Here is a 17,405-nt window from a genome sequence, read left to right as displayed (position 1 = left end):
GAGCTAAAATATTGTTTAGAAACTTTGAAACTTTAGATCTTTCAGACGTGCATTTAAAAGCACAGTGTACTCATGTACACCATCCAAAGCGGGAACAGAAGTCCCATTTCCCTCACTCCCTCTCCTGTGTCACTCACAGCATTCATCTGAAGAGGCAAACACTGTAAGCGTGATGACAGGCACTTCTGTGATTGGGAGTCTTGGATACCTGAGCCTTCCAATCACAGAAGCGCACCCACTATCATGCTTACAACATTCACCTCTTCAGACAAACATTTTAAGCATGAGCAGCACAGAACAGGGAATGAAGGAAATTATTTCTGCCCCAGGAGTACTTCTATTCCTGCTTTGGACAGTGTATGCGAGTACACTGTCCTTTTAAATCCAAGTCTCAAGAGGGCTTCTGTCTTGTGAAAGAGTGGGTTGTGATACATCTACAGAAACATGTGAAATTAAAAAAGCTTTTTCTATTACGTTTAGCACAAGTGCTTTTAGTGTAGTTTTATATAGTGCACTATTTTTGTACTTTAACAGAGATATACTGTATACAGATATATTTCTAACTCTCCTTGTGTGATTACTTACAAGAAATTGGTTGTATTTTTCTAGCTTTCAATATTCTGTGATGTCCTTACCATGCAACAGTCTGGTTATGTGATGCTGATGGACTACCTGCAAAATAATTTTCGAGAGCAACAGCATCAGTTTTCTGGCCAGGTGTTTTCCTCATATACTGGAGAGGAAGAATTTCACGAAGCAGGTATTTATTGCTTATATTACTGCTAATTACATTATTTTACTTATTATACTGCATATTACTGCTGACAACAGATTTATCCATAATTTTAATCACAATTAGTTGCTTCTGTAGGAAAGACACTAGTTCTGAACCAAATGTTCACATGCATAGTGCTCATAAAATCAGTAGTCATGACAATCAGTTGTCTGGGAGGGAGAAATCCAGCCCTCACCCTGAACAGCAGAGCAGTGTGACTGCCAAATTTTTAGTAGAGATATGTAGATACAGTCTTGACAATTGGTCCAGAAGGAACTGTGTACATTCTGCATTCAACTAAGGATGTGTGCTCACACGCGCGCACACGAACGCACCTGCCTCTGCATGCATATGTCCTTAGCTGGATCAGGACATCAGGTTAATTTGCAGTTTTTAGAAAAAATGTTTTAAACAACTCTTATTTTCTTTAAAATACATTTCAGTTATGAAATATTCCAAAGTAAAAGTAAAAAATAAATTTCTTGGAGCTGCAGAAATGGCATGAGTAATTAAAAACAAACAAATTATTTATATATATATATATATATATATATATATATATATATATATATATATACGCCAACCTTCTATTCCTTTGAATATACCTTAACCTGAGCAAATCCACAGCTTCATACAATTTCTATTTGCTTACATAAGATAAGGTAAAGTAGTAAAATCATATTAAATCCGGTTTTTTCTGTCCATTACTAATATATATTGAAAAAACCCAGTTTGGTAATGTTGTACAACTGAAATAGAATCTGCATTCTTCCAACAGCCATTGTCATATTACGACATTTTTATAATGTGTCAATGCTTTTTTTCAAATATATGCAAACATATACCATTGCTAGTGTCATTTTTCAGCACCAGTGGTGGCCTTAGCGGTTTTAGAAACAGTACCATATTTACCTGAATCCAAGTTGAGGGTTTCCCCCCAGTGGAATGAGATAAATGATTATGGAATGAGTCATGACTATACAAGCCGGAATAAGAGTGTGATTATTTATAAAATAGAATAGAAACTCAAATGATCCTCTTTGATTTCAGCATATTTTAGATTAGTCTTGGACAAGCAGGCATTGAGTTAATTTTAAATAATTGTTTTGTACATGTTCTGTAGACATTTTAATTTTAGTCACTAGTTTCCCATACCCACCACCAGGTTCTCTTCCTTTTGAATTACAGGCCCCGCTACTGCACTTTCCTCTTTCCTGGAGCATTTCCAGATGGGGCTTTTAGCTCGTTTCTCCTCCGGAATGAAGGGTGTGCATTCACATTTCAGCCAGATTTTCTCCGAAGTCCCTGCAAGCTATCAGGGAACACTCCAGACACGATTTGGGTTTTTCATTGCACGTTAGAGTATAGCCTGGTTTATGACCGGGGTTAAAAAAAAATCCACTTTTTGCAACGTTTTTTGGAGGCAAATTCAAACTCACAGTATAGCCTGACAGTAAACCCACGGTAAAAAGCCTGCTCACTAGAAATCGTGTTGTCCAAAGTACTAGCACACTACCTTGTCTGAATGACTCTCAGTGTGTTTGCCTTTCTTCCTAAGTTTAGTCCCATTGCTGAACATCCATTTGGGATTGTTGTTATCCCTTGCACTGTTCTTGGCCTTTAACTTCAGCAGCTATTTGGGCTATTTTCCTTTGCCAGGTGGCATGCTTTAAGATAAAAAATAGAAAAATGACAGTGAGCACTGGAATGTCAAATAACTGAAAATGCATATTCATCTAGACTCAGACTGAATACATATGGATTTCTGTCTCATCTCCGCATAATTTTTGCAGTCATCTGCCTCCAAGCATAGATCCACATGGAGCAAGGAATGGGGAGGGTTTCACAAACGTCAGGATCATGGGTCAAGTAAAAATGAACCTCAGTTTATTGGCTCATGTAGGAACTTTAGTGTTTACATGGAGCTCCACAAAAGCCTTTATTTTCTGTTTGACTCATACATCCCATTCCCACTCTTTGTAATGTCCAAGGTGAAATTCTTGCATCTCCCCTTTTGGGAGCTTCATGTTCTCCTAATGCAGATGCAACTTGTGTCTCTCTTCAAAGGCGGGAATTTATTTAGCACTTTAATCATTCAAAGAAGCAAAGAAAACAGAAAGCATGAATCACTCTTACTTGCTGTGCCTTGTGTATATCCACCATATATAGCTCTGTGTCCATAGTGGGTGTGTTCAATAGACTTTTCTCTGCATGGGCAAGAAAGAGAGAGAGCCTGCTTATGTAGACTTTCATCTGTACTTTGGAGCTCCAGTGCAGCTTTTGAGTGAGATAGGAATCATAATTCACTGTGATTCAATCAAACCTAGGTTTTTAGACTTGCCAGATGTGTGGATTCACATTTTAAAATCACTGTAATTCTGTTCTGTGTAGTTCTGATGGAGAGAAGACTATTAAATTACAACATAAGAAGTGAATAAATTGAAGATTGATGTGTTTCATTCAAGCCAATCCTATGCATGATTACTCTGAGCTACATCTTACTCTGCTCAGTTGGGCTTACTCTCAAGTAAGTGTGCATAGGATTTCAGCCTTAGAATAATATACACAAGCATTAAAATCAATGAGGTGTTGTTGTTGACTTCAGTAGATTGTAGATTGCATCCTTAATATGTGTTTGGGTAATTGATTAAGCAGTTATGTAAACAGATTACATTTGTTTCAACATTAAGGATCTTTATTAGTTTGATCATGCCATCCTGTCACATATTGAGAGATTTGGCAGCTTTTGGACCTTAAATTTTGGTTTGATAACATGATTTGTATTATTTATTACATTTGTGTTCTGTCCTTCCTCCAAGGAGCACAGAGCAGCATACATGAAGCTAACTGTATATTAACATCTCAACAACCCTGTGAAGTAGTTGAAGAAGCAGGGACTTGAACACAGAGTTCTGCAGTTCTAGTCCCACATTATATCCAGCGTGGTGTAGTGGCTAGAGTGCCGGACTATGACTGGGGAGACCCGAGTTCAAATCCCCATTCAGCCTTGCTACTTGCTGGGTGACTCTGGGCCAGTCACTTCTCTCTCAGCCTAACCTACTTCATAGGGTTGTTGTGAAGAGAAACTTAAGTATGTAGTACACCACTCTGGGCTCCTTGGAGGAAGCGCGGGATATAAAATAATAATAATAATAACAACAACAACAGCCTATATTCTGCGACAATATCTGTAACAACAGCAACAATATTGACAATAAAATTCAGCCATCCTAGGTCCTTGGGAAGGACTCGATGTCTGGATAAAACAAACCAGTCAATAACATCTGTCTGACTGTGTAAACAAGAGATAATAATAGAATCCCAAAACAATTTGAAGAGCACCTCAACACACAGGGGCCACAGAAATCACCATCAGCCAATTACAAAAAGCAACTTTACTGGGAACAGCCTATATTCTGCGACGATATCTATAACAGCAACAACACTGACAATAAAATTCTGGCATCCCAGGTCCTTGGGAAGGACTCGATGTCTGGATAAAACAAACCAGTCAATAACATCTGTCTGACTGTGTAAACAAGAGATAATAATACAATCCCAAAACAATTTGAAGAGCACCTCAACACACAGGGGCCACAGAAATCACCATCAGCCAATTACAAAAAGCAACTTTACTGGGAACAGCCTATATTCTGCGACGATATCTATAATAATAACAGGAACAACATTGATAATAAAATTCAGCCATCCCAGGTCCTTGGGAAGGACTCGATGTCTGGATAAAACAAACCAGTCAGTAACACCTGTCTGACTGTGTAAACAACAATAATAATAATAATATCCTCTTCACCACACTAGTTCTCATAATCCACAGAGTACTTACTGTTTTATTACAACTCTCATTCGTTCAAAACAGATGGGATCATATCAATTCCAGTATCGCCTTATCAGTAGATTATACAAATGTTTTCCAAAGGTTTTCAGATGAAAGCACAGAAATATATTTAAACACTAAAGCTTCTTTTCTCTTTGCTTTATTGAGTCTAGAAAGAGGAACTCACTGTATAATTATTTCTGTTGAGAAAGGTTGGCTAATGCTATCAATGCAGTTTCAGCTATTAAATGTTATTGGCTATGTATAATACAATTGGAAAAAAATGTTTTCCCCACTGAATCTTCGGGATACCCAAAGGAATTGCTCAGTTTAGTAAAGAAACTAATACATAACCACATCTAGTAATTGGAAACTGACTCTGTGATAGATTTTCTGTTTTATTTTGAAAGATGAAAGAGAATTTAAATGGGTCACAAGTTTAAATAAGATTGTTTCATTAAAATTTTATTTGCTCTTATCATGATATAACGTGGTTAAAGGGTCTTTGAATTTTTCATTATATCATGTAGGTTTAATGTTAGAAACAATATTGATACTTGAGTGCCCTCTTGTGTTCAAGATACAAATTACACAATTAATTAAGTTCAATATCAAGATTTTAAGACCATTGTTGAGACACACTATGGGCGCATTCAGATGTAATGCCAAATGAGAGTTAAATGTGGCCGAGGTTGGAACTCCAGTATGCCCAAACGCACAAAATGTGTCAAACCGCAGAAACTGAAAGCTACCCCCGGTTTGCCTTAGCAAACTCCAAATTGAACCTTCAGTTATCTCTAAGGTTGGCCATCAACACCTGAGGTTTTGCTGCTGTTTCACACTAATTTTCACACTAAATTTCAAACCGCAGTCATAGAGGTGGCAGCACAGACCCACCAAGGATGTGGCTGCTCCAAGCTTTTGGTACTTCTTGCTGGCAGCCTCTCAGAGAATCAGCCCTGCCATTTCTGGCAGCTATGCAGCTATGGAGTTGCCAGGCTACAGGGATGCCACCACATCTCAGCCCAGACTTGCCAGCTTTTCAAGCTGCACAGTCACTCGGGGGCATTCCCTCTTCCCACTCTGACCTTGCTCCCTCCACCTGGCAAACAGTAGGGAAAGAGCACTGGATGACAGAATGGGCACTAAGAGCTTTGCTTCCCAAGAAGGGAGCAACAGTAATGTATGTTCACGAATAGAAACACTCCAAGTGGCAGCATAAGCAGGGTACCCCATCACAGCTCCGAGAGGGGAGCAAATGCCTGTGGGGAGGAGAGAGATCCAGGGCCGGGTATAAAAGGCAGACCCAAGCAGGAAACCTGGAGCAGCAAAGTTATTTTCCCCCACATATATATTGGGGAAATATATATATTTCCAAGCCACTCCCCTTGGGGGTTTGCGTTCCCTAGGCTTACTCATGAGAAGAACCATCTGAAGAACTAATTTAAAATGCACGAGATGGTATTCTAGGTGCACAAAGTGGTACTCACATTGTACGCTGTGAAGTACCCCATTATCCCATGGACTGCTCTCTCACGAGAGTGCCTTTCTCTGGGAGACTCGATAACGAACCATAAAGGAAAGCCACAGGGATGGGTACTTGGGCAAGTGCTGTCCCAGTCTCGGTGACTGCCGCAAAACTGCTGTCAAATCCTGTGCCATGCCAGCCTGCCTGCCCATGTGGCGATGTGCACCCATGCCCGGGGCCCTGAAGTGCAAGCCCGCTGTCCCGGTACCACAGCGCACTAGACCCAGGAACTTTGGAAAGGTCCATCTGTCCCAGAACCTGGTGTTTCCCCCATCCATGCAAATGGCTCTGTGTGTGTGCGGGGGGGGGAGGGGAGCTATGGGAATGGTTTTAAAGGCAGCCCGCAACAGGAATTCCCAAGCAGCCAAGTTCTCTTCTCTTTACAGAAAGGTTGGGGAAGGGGGCCCTCACCCTTTTGGGGATTTTTGCTCCCCAGGCTTACTCATTATCAAGGCCAGTCACTTGGTAGTAGTAAGCCAAAATCCTTCTCCAAAGATATGGCCACCCAGCTCAGGGAGCACTGCTCTATCACGAAAGCCAAAGGCCATGGGGACACCCACACACAACCTGTGAGAAGAACCATCAGAGGGGAGGGGAGAGAATTTCCAAGCAAATTCAGTCATGATGCCTGATGGCAAAACATCCCCTTCTCCCATGAACACCTCCCTCACAAGAGTGTCAGGCCATGGGGGTTTATACAGCGTTGCTGTGTGGAGGAAAGCCATAGGGAGGCGTACCCCAGAGATAGCTTTTCTTATATTTGGGACTGCATCCAAGCTGCCACAGAAATGTGCTCCCTGCCAGCCCATCCACCTATGTTGACATGTGCACCCTTGCCAAAACCCCGGAACAGCTACCCTGCTGTCCCAAGGTGGCTGGAGAATTGGAGCTCTCCTCTCCTGCGATCCCCCGCCTTCTCAGATCTGCATACAGCATGATGCCAGACCAGGATCTTGGATTCCAAATTGATATAAAGGTCTATCCCAGTGTCTCCCCCTCCCGTTCGTGCACGTGTCCGGGCCATGGCACATGGAGCATCTAGATGTCCTCTGGGGGCATGCAAGGCTTCAGGGAGATTTGGGAGGGGTGAAGGTTGCAGATAATCTTCCCCCCTTTTTATCATTGAGAGTTGGGGCCCCTACACACGTGGAGGCCACTTGGGTGCATTGGTGGATGGGTGGGTGGGTGGGAAGGCTCAACCCATGAGCTTGCAGTCTGTGGATTGGGCAAAGCCCTTACATGGGCACAGCCTTCCCCAGTAGACTGGTCGTCTTATAAGAGGGCTAGCCTGTTTGGCAGCAAGCTGCCAGACAGCGGATTTCAGTTGGGCATGCATGGATTGCTTTCCCAGGGTTACCCCTTGCGTCCTTTTCCCAGGTTATGGTGGGACAGACTCCCCAGCATCCTTTGCCCTTTCTCATCTACACGTCCCCTCCTAGGAAGTTTCAATGTTCTTCTCCCCTCCCTTAATTAAAACAGAATACCAACCCCCCTGGACCTCCCTCCCAAGAATTTGTGTTTGTGTGAGACTATTGGGGTGCAGGGCTACTTGGGGAGCAGCAGTGCCATTGCTGGCAGAAGCAGCGCTGGCAGGGCAGGGCATTTAAATGGGTTTAAATGCCCTTTCCTTGCCGAGAGCAGGCAGAGCACTCAGAAAACGCACAGTTGCGCTCGGCATGCCCCCTCCCAGAACGTGGCCAATCGCAGCCTCCCTGCTGATATGGTGACGTATTATGCACAGTCTGACCGTGTAGCTTGCTGGGATCTGCCTTGGAGGCTGAGCAGCAGGGAGGGGCTCCCCTATGCTGCAACTGGAGTTTGGTGGGCTGCAGTTTAGCGAACGTCTGTGGTGTGATCTAGCGTTACAAATTGAAACCTCAGCCATGTTTATCTCCGGTTTGGCATTACGTATGAATGCAGCCTGTGTGTGTAATTGCAATCTCTCATTTGTACCTTTTTGAATTGTCAGAATATATAATAAAATAAAATCAATGAATTATAAAAATCATTTATAAAATCAATAAATTAAATAAAATCAATGAATTATATTAGCAAATGAATGCTTTAAGTCTATATAGTGATTTATCAATGCAGTGTCAAAGAACAGAATGTGCTAAAACTGCTAGGATGTTTTGTAAGCATTGTAGATGGAAATATAGACACGTATTATACTGAAGGGCTAGATAATGTATTATAATTTATCACTAACTTAATAAAGAGTAATTCAACACAGAAAATGAATGACACAAATAATGTATAGGTTGACATTCTGCACTGTGCGCCACAGGTCCAAGAGGGATCTGCACCCGCTGCTTCCAAAGGTACTCATCAGCCTGTTGGTGCTGCTAGCAATGGTTTGGGCTGTTCTGTGCATACTAAGCTCTGTGTCAGAGCAGTTGCAACCTGCTCCCAACGTTCTCTTTTGAATCCACGGCTTGCTGTGCAGAGTGCCAGCCACAGAATTATTCTATAATAATAAAAAGTAGATAACCAACTCCACTTCCATTAAGTGAAATCTTCTTAATGAAAATTGATCACACGGATAGGTGACTTTTTAGTCCATTCAGGGGGAAGAGGCTGTGAATGAATGGTTTTTGTTTGGAGGATCTACCAAGTGTCCGAAAGACAGCCACATGACTGCCTTAAATTCACCTTAAGTTAAACTAGAATTTAAATTTAATAGAGCTGTATTTTGGACACTTGTAGCTCATCCAAACAGAAGCCATTCATTCTCAGCCTCTTCCTCCTATGGAAAATCATTGATTCTCACTATACTGCCACAGAACCATTTTTTGTTGGGTTTCGTTTAAGAACATCTCCTAGAGATATATAATTCAGGCGGTATATAAATATGGTAAATGCATAAATAAAATAAACATAATGTACGAATATTACATTATTACTTGGGATTGTTTTTAATGAAAGGCAGTATATAAATTTAACAATAAATAAATAAATAAGAACAGCCCTGCTGGATCAGCCCAAGACTGTTTCACACAGTGGCCCACTAGATGCCTCTGTGAAGCCCACAGGCAAGAGGTGAGGGCTGCTCTCTCCCTTGCTGTTACTCCCCTGCAACTGGTATTTAGAGGCATCTTGCCTCTTAGGCTGGAGGTGGCCTATAGCCATCAGACTAGTAGCCACTGATAGACCTGTCCTCCATGAATTCCATGGCAGAGAATTCCATAGTTTAATTATGTGCTGTGTGAAAAATTACTTCCTTTTTATCAGTCCTCAATTTCCTGGCCATGAGTTTCCTGGTTCTAGTGTTGTGAGAGAGGGAGAAAAAGTTATCTCTGTCCACTTTCTCTACTCCATGCATAATTTTATACACCTCTCTAACATGCCCCCCCATAGTCACCTCTTTTCTGAACTAAAAAGCCACAGATGCTGTAGCCTAGCATCATAATGAAGTTACTTCAGGCCCCGATCATCTTGCTTGCCCTCTTGTGCACCTTTTCCAATCCTATGATACCAGTTTCCAGTTGGTATGATGGAAGTCAGAGGTTTGGGCTTGGTAAGCACTTACGCAGTTGGTTTAAGATGCAGATTGTTCAGATTTAAAGGATCTTTAATGGCTACTTGGTCATGTAGCCCTTAGCCTTGCCTGGCTCCAACAAGCATATGCTGCTCTCTTGAGATGTCATTCAAGCTTTGGGGGGGAAACAGTTTTGACATTATTTAGAGCACTGGTGCTTTTTCCTTTCCAAGCTCTAAAATACATAGTTCTACAAGGCTAAAGTAGAAGCCAACCATGCACATTGCTTATTTGCTGGCTTTCCCCAGTGATGTCACCAAACATCATCACTCCCCAATCCTTGGACCACTTTATACCTTTTAAAGGAAAGTTTGCTTTTAAAAAGTAAGTTACTGTATCTGTTAAATGAGCAGATAAATGCAGAAAAGTTAATGAGATGCTTTTAAAAATTATTTTTAAATTGTTCCCTGGGACCCCCGGGGAGAAGGGCAAGGATGACTGATGAACAAGCATTTGCATTGGTAGTGCATATCTGTCATTTTAGTTGCAGAGTTGAGAAGAATCTGGATTCACCAGTATCTGAGAGATGCACTGTGAATATGCTCTCTATTTTTATTACATCTTTCTTAAGCCTGAGTTTATTCAAACTGTAATGGTTTTAAAAAATTCTTTCTTTTTAAGTTTGCAGCTTAGAACCAGAAAATGTCCAAGCTGATCCAAAGAACTATACCAGCCTTCTAGTTACTTGGGAAAGGCCACGAGTTGTGTATGACACAATGATTGAGAGATTTGCTGTTTTCTACCAACAGCTGGAAGGAGAAGACCAGACAAAGCATGAATTTCTAACAGATGGGTATCAGGACCTGGTAAATGACTTCCTTAAAGGTTTCCTACAAAAGCAGAGATGTTGAATTGCTTTACAAATAATAGCCAACATCCTGGCTAATGCAGTGCCAGCACAAGGCTACTGTGCACTGTGTCTGGGGCCACTTGCGCTATGTCTGGAGTTTGCATTTAAGCATGCTACTGCAAGCATGTTTGTGCTTGTCCAACAGGTGTGCAACCTATGGGCACACGCCATATGTTTTAAAGGGAACTTTGGTGCAATAGTGCAATTTTGGGGAAAAACCTAGCACCTTTGCAGTTACATGATCTTATTGCACTAGTGAACTTTGAAGCATTCGTCAGGATGTCAGCCAATGAGATCATTCACACAATCAAAACTGTGTCCTCAAAAAAGCTGGGTAGCTTTTCCTCTTACCATGATTCCATACAATCACTTCTCCCTCTTCCTACCTAGTTGTTTGCTCCCACACAACCAAACATTGGGAGCACACACAGCTCCCAAACCTGGGTAGGACTCAGTATTTGGTTGTATGAATGACCTCAATGAATGCAAGAGCCTGAACTTTCACTGATATTTTGAATATTTTGGTAGCACTTATAAGAATACTGGCTGAGATCCAAACTAACATGTGCTGGTTGGAAAGCATTTTCCTTCACACAAGTGGGGAGTGCTTATTTTTTGTTATTTCCTCTTCCCACTACAGCCACCTATGCCTCCTGAAAATTTGTCCCTGAGGCTGCCTGAACCAAAGGGACATATTTTCTGCAGGTGCAACACAGTCCCCCTTCCGCAGAGAGAAGGGGATTGCTGGAACTCGCCCCCTCCCTTGCATGACAGGAAAACACTCTTCTGATGCTGTGTTGTTAGACTGGATGTTGGCCACTGGAATGCTCTTTTTTCTATTTAATGATGTATCCTCTGAAATATTTCTGTAACAAAGAATCATTGAACATAATAGCAGTATTTATAATTGCAGTGATGTATGTCAAAGTATGGCCTCAAGGCCACTTCATAATAAAAGTAAAGGATACCAACAGTGGTGAATATTTTTTTCAAAGTATACCTTTAATTACACATTGAAGCCCAGTTCACATCTGGGCATGTGAGCCAAGCCTGTACCTTCTCTGTTCTCCCCCCGCTTACACATATAGAATGGCAAGGTCCTAATATAACCGTAATGGAAGCAAATGAGAAAGTGGTACTGCTCCCTCTTCTTTCTCGAGTCTTACTTCCCCACACTCCTAGGCACTTTTCTCCCTTCCCAGCCCTATTACTGGAAATGAGCCGATAACAGAGAAAGGTAATAAAGTAATGGATTGAGTGGATAAGTATGTAATGGAGAAGAACAGGGTTCAGCACTCCTCCCCTGTGTGCTACTTTTACTGTAGACATCCCCCTTCCACTTTAAATGTGACTGTTGCAGACATATGAAAAGAAATATGTGTCTGCCACCAGAGGCAGCCAGTGAGGGGGGCAGCAGCGAGAGGTAACTTTTAAAAGTCATTAACTGCAATTCCGCCAGCACCTGCAAGCTACATCCACAGAGGCAAGGTGAGTGCCAGAGCCGTGGCAGGTGCCGCAGAGGATGCTGGGCATGGTGCCGCTGCTCGGAGCAGCTTCCAGGTGGCAGCGGTATCGCAGGTAATGACTTCTTAAAGGTACCTCTCACCACCGCCCCAGCACTGCCCTGACCAGCCACTTCTGTCTGCCACTGTGAGGATTGCAGTGAATGACTGAAATAGAGGTCTGTGTGCACAGTGGAGACCCACAGAACTTTGCTGTTATATCCAAATGCAAGATAAACACTTAACCCTCCAGCAGTGCTCTAAATGTATCATCATCGTCATAAATCTTTAAAAACTATACACCTTTTCCAAAACTCAGGTCCTTGGAAGTAAGTCCCAGTGTTGTCAATTGAACTTCCAAATAAGTGTGCATATGGTCATAACCATATTATTTCTCGTGAGACCCTCTAATGTTTTAGAAGAAACAATCTAACTTTTTCATGGCGTGTAAATAATTGAATCTAGTTGATTAGTTTCTGTCTTTTCAGGGAGCTATTCTGAACAATCTGCTGCCAAACACAAGTTATGTTCTTCAGATAGTTGCTGTTTGTGCTAATGGTCTCTATGGAAAGTATAGTGATCAAGTGATCGTTGACATGCCTTTGGATGATCCAGGTAAGTGTTAGCTTGAGATCAAAGGTAATTTATCGTTGACATTCCATAGCAGTCTTTTATTTGCAAACCAGCTGAAAACACACGGCAATAGAATTTCAATATCAATGTACCTAATTTGAAACTTCTGGCCTTATCCATTATCTGGCACTTTTGGAAAAGTGTTTGCATTGGATGTGTTATTATTTTAGATTATTAACCATAATAATTTGTGGTTCCATAGTCACAAAATTTATTTATTAAATATATCACATTCATTTATAAAATTGATGTATGAGGTCTGGATTCAGATTCCTGTATATTTAAATACTTGGTTAACTGTTAGCTAGTGGACAATCTATCTCATATGGTAGTTGTGAGGACAAATAAGTTAAAAATTATTAAACTCTTTGTCCATTAGAGAGTTGTGCATACATTAATAAAAATAATTGCAAATTATGACTCCATTGATTTTGAAATGTTATTGCAAGTTGCTTCTTTGAAATTTGATTTTGATGCAAATATGGTGATGGAATTCCCTTGCTTCTTAATGTTGGAGTGCAAAAATTAAAATAACTAACAATTATCTTTTATTTATTTCAAAGCTGTATTTTCTCTCCTTTCCGTGAAAGACCTGTTCAAGTTTTTGTTTGATCTACTTTTTATTGAAATCAGCAATGTTCTAATTTTGCTGTTAGTGGACATGGTATTCTCACCAACTTCCTTAACATTTCACTTTCCATGTTAATTACTTTCAGAAGAAGCATTAGTAGTACACATGTTATTATTGAACAAACTTCCTTCTGACTAAACATACATAGAATAACACTTCCCTTCAACAAAATCAGTATAGTTTCATGGACAGAAGCACAAAGTCATAAGGCACAAAGTCATAAGGAAACCACGGTTTAAACTATTTAAATAGTTTTTTATCTACACTCTCCACATGAATAGCATAAATACGGAACCACTATTGTTTTTGCCGTTTAAGGCAGACCTCTTAGGCAGAAAAAGAGAGTTAGAAGTGAGGGTCAAGTGTTCCAAAGAAGTGAGGGTCAGTGTTCTCTCTAATTTTTTTCCATCTCTGTGTGGAATGAATTTTGTTCTGGGTGGCAGTATCAAGGCGGTGTGTACAGACATGCATTCAGAATGGGGCCTTCCTGATTCAACCTGAGCAGGATGTAAAATTAACTGAGCAGACATCAAAAACATGTGAGCGCGCACATATGGGCAAGCCTTAGAGGGAACAGTGGTGAGAGTTCATTCCTTATCCCAAAGGATACTCTTACCATTCCATTGCTCCCTAGTCAATTATTGCAGTACAGTAACTATTTGTCTTACCCCTTTGAGTTGATTATGAATACAAATACAAAGAATATTTATATTTTACTTTTCAACAAAAGTTCCCAAAGCGGTTTACATAGATATAAATAAGATATAAATAAATAAAAATGGCTCCCATCCCCAAAGCGTTCACAATCTAAAAAAGAAACATAAGTTAGACACCAGCAACCAGGGCTGTCCAAAGGGTGGGGTGACTATGGTCATCACCCCAAGCCCCGCACTTCCACAGGCTTTGTGCACTCTCTCTTTCTCTCCTGTCTCTCCCAACCAGTAGTGTAGTGGAGCCGGACCTGCAACAGGTCAAAGACATACAACTAAGAGTGGGCAGTGTTCTTAAAAAGGAATCACATGCCAGCCCTCCTCCCTGCACGCAGAAGAAGAAGACGATCCCTTTGTTATGCCTCCAGTTGTCTCTGTCTGGAAGCTTCCACGGGGCCCTTCTGCCTGCCTCACACCACAGTTCCTCTCCTGGCTAGCTGGCTGCACCTTACTTGCCCCCCATTGATCTGCCTCCTCCCTCACTCCTCCCCACCCACTGATCTACCCCACCCCATGGCATCTGTACTACACCTCCTTTCCTCTCTGGTTAGCTGTACCTGCCCTCCATCCCCATTCTACCCCAAATAATGAACTCCGGTCTCCCACTACCCCAGTTCAACTCTCTAACCACTACACTATTGTATACACCTGAATTCGAGGAGAGGAGAGGAGGTCTGAGAAGGAGAGCCAGTTTGATGGTAGCAAACATGAATTGTCCCTTTTGCTAAGCAGAGTCTGCCTTGGTGTGCCTTTGGATGGGAGACTGCACATGAGCACTGTAAGATATTCTCATTAGGGAAGAGGGCCATAGAGAAGAGCATCTTCATCCTTATACACAGAAGATCCCAGATTCCGTCCTGACATCTCTAGGTAGAGCTGGGAAAGACTCCTGCCTGAAATTATGGAGAGTTGCTGCCAATCAGAGTAGTAGACACTCCTGCACTAGATAGACCAATGTTCTGACTTGATATATAGCAGCTTCCTATGGGGATGGGACCATAGCTCCGTGGCACAGCGTCTGTTTAAAACTTTCTCCAAGTCGAACTGGAAAATACTCTTTCCTGAAACCTTAGGGAACTGATGCTGTTCATAAAAATTAAAAAACACAAAACTGCAGTTAAATGGGGCAGAAGTTGGAACTCTGTGACGTCCTAATGCGAGCAACTGCTGTTTCGTGGCAAAAGCGACCTGAGGTTTGCTTCGCCGAACTCCTGTTTGAACATTTGGTTTGTAGTGAGTTTCACCACTGTAACCTGAGGTTTTTCGGTAGCAGTGTTGTAACTATGGTTTCGTTCAGTTTCTGAAACCATAATCATAGAGACTGTGGCACAGACTCGCCCCGGATCACACCTGCTCTATGCCTCCGGTACTTCTCGCTGACCACCTCTCCGAGCACTTCATTCATTCATTCACTTGATTTCTATACCACCCGTCCAAAAATGGCTCAGGGAAATAACAAATAAATAAGATGGATCCCTGTCCCCAAAGGGCTCACAATCTAAAAAGAAACATAAGATAGACACCAGCAACAGTCACTGGAGGTACTGTGCTGGGGGTGGATAGGGAAATAAAGAGAATCACCACGTTAAAAGGTGCCTCTTTGCCAAGTTAGCAGTGGACTTGCCCTGCCCCTGTCTCCAACCCAACAAAGCAGTTTCCCAGCAACAGGGACACTGCAACATCCCATCCCAAGTTTGTCAGCCTGTCAAACGGCAAAGTCACACAGGGGCATGTCCTCTTCCCACCCTATCCCTTGCTCCCCGCCCCCACTCCTGGCAACCAGGAAAGAAAGGGGACGGGATGGCAAGATGGGCACTGCAAACTTTGCTCTCCTTAAACAGAGAAATTATATATAACGTTGCTTAATTAGCTTTCTTTGTTTCTGACATGTGCTCTCCATATATAGAGTTAGAACCAGGGTGTTGTGCTTTAGGGCACATAGTGCTAAGACATTCTCTCCCGTGGCTTGTTAAGAAACTTCGTAGATATATCACCAAACTGCTTACAGTATATTTTAATGACAGTGCAGCACTAAAGCTTAGGACGCTCAATTTCTGATTCAGGGGATGGAACACACAGGATAGGCAAAATTCTGTGAGTGCCCTGTTGGTAAACACGTTGAGAATCACTGATGGAAAATGATAGCATATTAGATATTGTGATACTGCTATAACTGGAAATTAGTTCTGTGTGGTTGCCATGGAGCTTAGTAATACAGTATATCATTTTTTTCTGAAATGAACAAATCTGGTTAGTAAAGTCTTACTCTTAAATATAAATGGAAGTTTGTTCATTTTATTAGTAGGATTTCACTCACTGGTTTGTTTGTTTGTTTATATTATTTATTTATTAATTATCATCATCATCATCATCATCACCCATCTGTACTTTACTAACTCTTTGGGTGAAGGATTTGTTCTGCACAAAATGTAAAAATATATATTCAAGCACTGAAAAAAGAATATGGATTTTTAAATATATATATATATATATATAAGCTAAAAGAATGTCATACTAAAATTCATTTTACAGCAAAAATAATCATGCTTCTGTTTAGAAAGGTTGTTTTAAAAGTCTATTGAAATTATTAAACATTTATTGTGGACCTGCAGTATTAAGTATTTCCAGTGGATATCCAAAATTTCATAACAAATAATTGAGAAGCCAGGGAATATCATCATTATTTTATCCCTAGCCTTCTAACCTTCAGAAAGTAAAAGGTAAGATGTTTTTCTATTTGATAATGTTCTGGTTTGTTGTTGTTGTGTGTGTGTTGTTGTTTCTTTTAATCTCCGGCTAGTTCTAAATTGCTTCTTTACCTTTTACTCTTTTGTTTTTTAAACAGTAGTTTGGCTGTTTATTATAGGACACAGAGGCTGACATCCAGCGTACCCATGACTTATTTGCCCTGTTAATTTTAATGGACAAAATAGTCATTAATGGGACATGTCATTACTAATTTGTCCCATTGATTTCAGTAGGACTACTCATGAGTAGTTTAGTCTGACTGTCAGTCAACATGTATAACATATTCCTATCTATAAAAGCACCGTGTTCTTTACAATCCATGCTGGTGTAATCCCCTTAAACTGCCTGGAATAGACCTGGTGCATTGTTATTAATGTGGGTGGGACTGAGTGAGGCTGAGAGCTTGATGATTCCAACCTAGATAGGCCTAACACTTTAAAAAAATCTATGTTGCTATGATCTACAAGTGTCAGCAATATGTAGGACACAGGACACAATGATGTATATTTTCCCCTGTTAATCTTAGAGCCAAACTAGAAGTGATATGTACGTGTTTATATTTATTATGATTTCTTTACTGTTTTTCCCCTCATAATAAAGACACCTGAAGTGGCTAACAAAACATTATGTTAATAAGTTGAAATAAAGCAATCAA

At 41.1% G+C, this 17,405-nt stretch overlaps 1 protein-coding gene across 5 annotated transcripts in view; it reads left to right on the top strand.

The window, feature by feature from the left end:
* PTPRZ1 (protein tyrosine phosphatase receptor type Z1) overlaps positions 1-17,405 on the top strand; it is a 200,882-nt gene that overhangs the window by 121,458 nt on the left and 62,019 nt on the right. For all 5 annotated transcript variants that reach the window (XM_053251331.1, XM_053251330.1, XM_053251333.1 and 2 more), the window contains exons 8-10: positions 610-760; positions 10,298-10,482; positions 12,517-12,643. In XM_053251331.1, the coding sequence (XP_053107306.1) occupies positions 610-760; positions 10,298-10,482; positions 12,517-12,643 (463 nt within the window). The remainder of the gene's footprint in view (positions 1-609; positions 761-10,297; positions 10,483-12,516; positions 12,644-17,405) is intronic.

This window comes from Hemicordylus capensis, chromosome 5, assembly GCF_027244095.1.
Source record: "Hemicordylus capensis ecotype Gifberg chromosome 5, rHemCap1.1.pri, whole genome shotgun sequence".
NCBI classification, from domain to species: Eukaryota; Metazoa; Chordata; class Lepidosauria; order Squamata; family Cordylidae; genus Hemicordylus; species Hemicordylus capensis.
The sequence above is the reverse complement of the archived record's forward strand: the minus strand, read 5'-3'. Positions and strand labels throughout refer to the sequence as shown.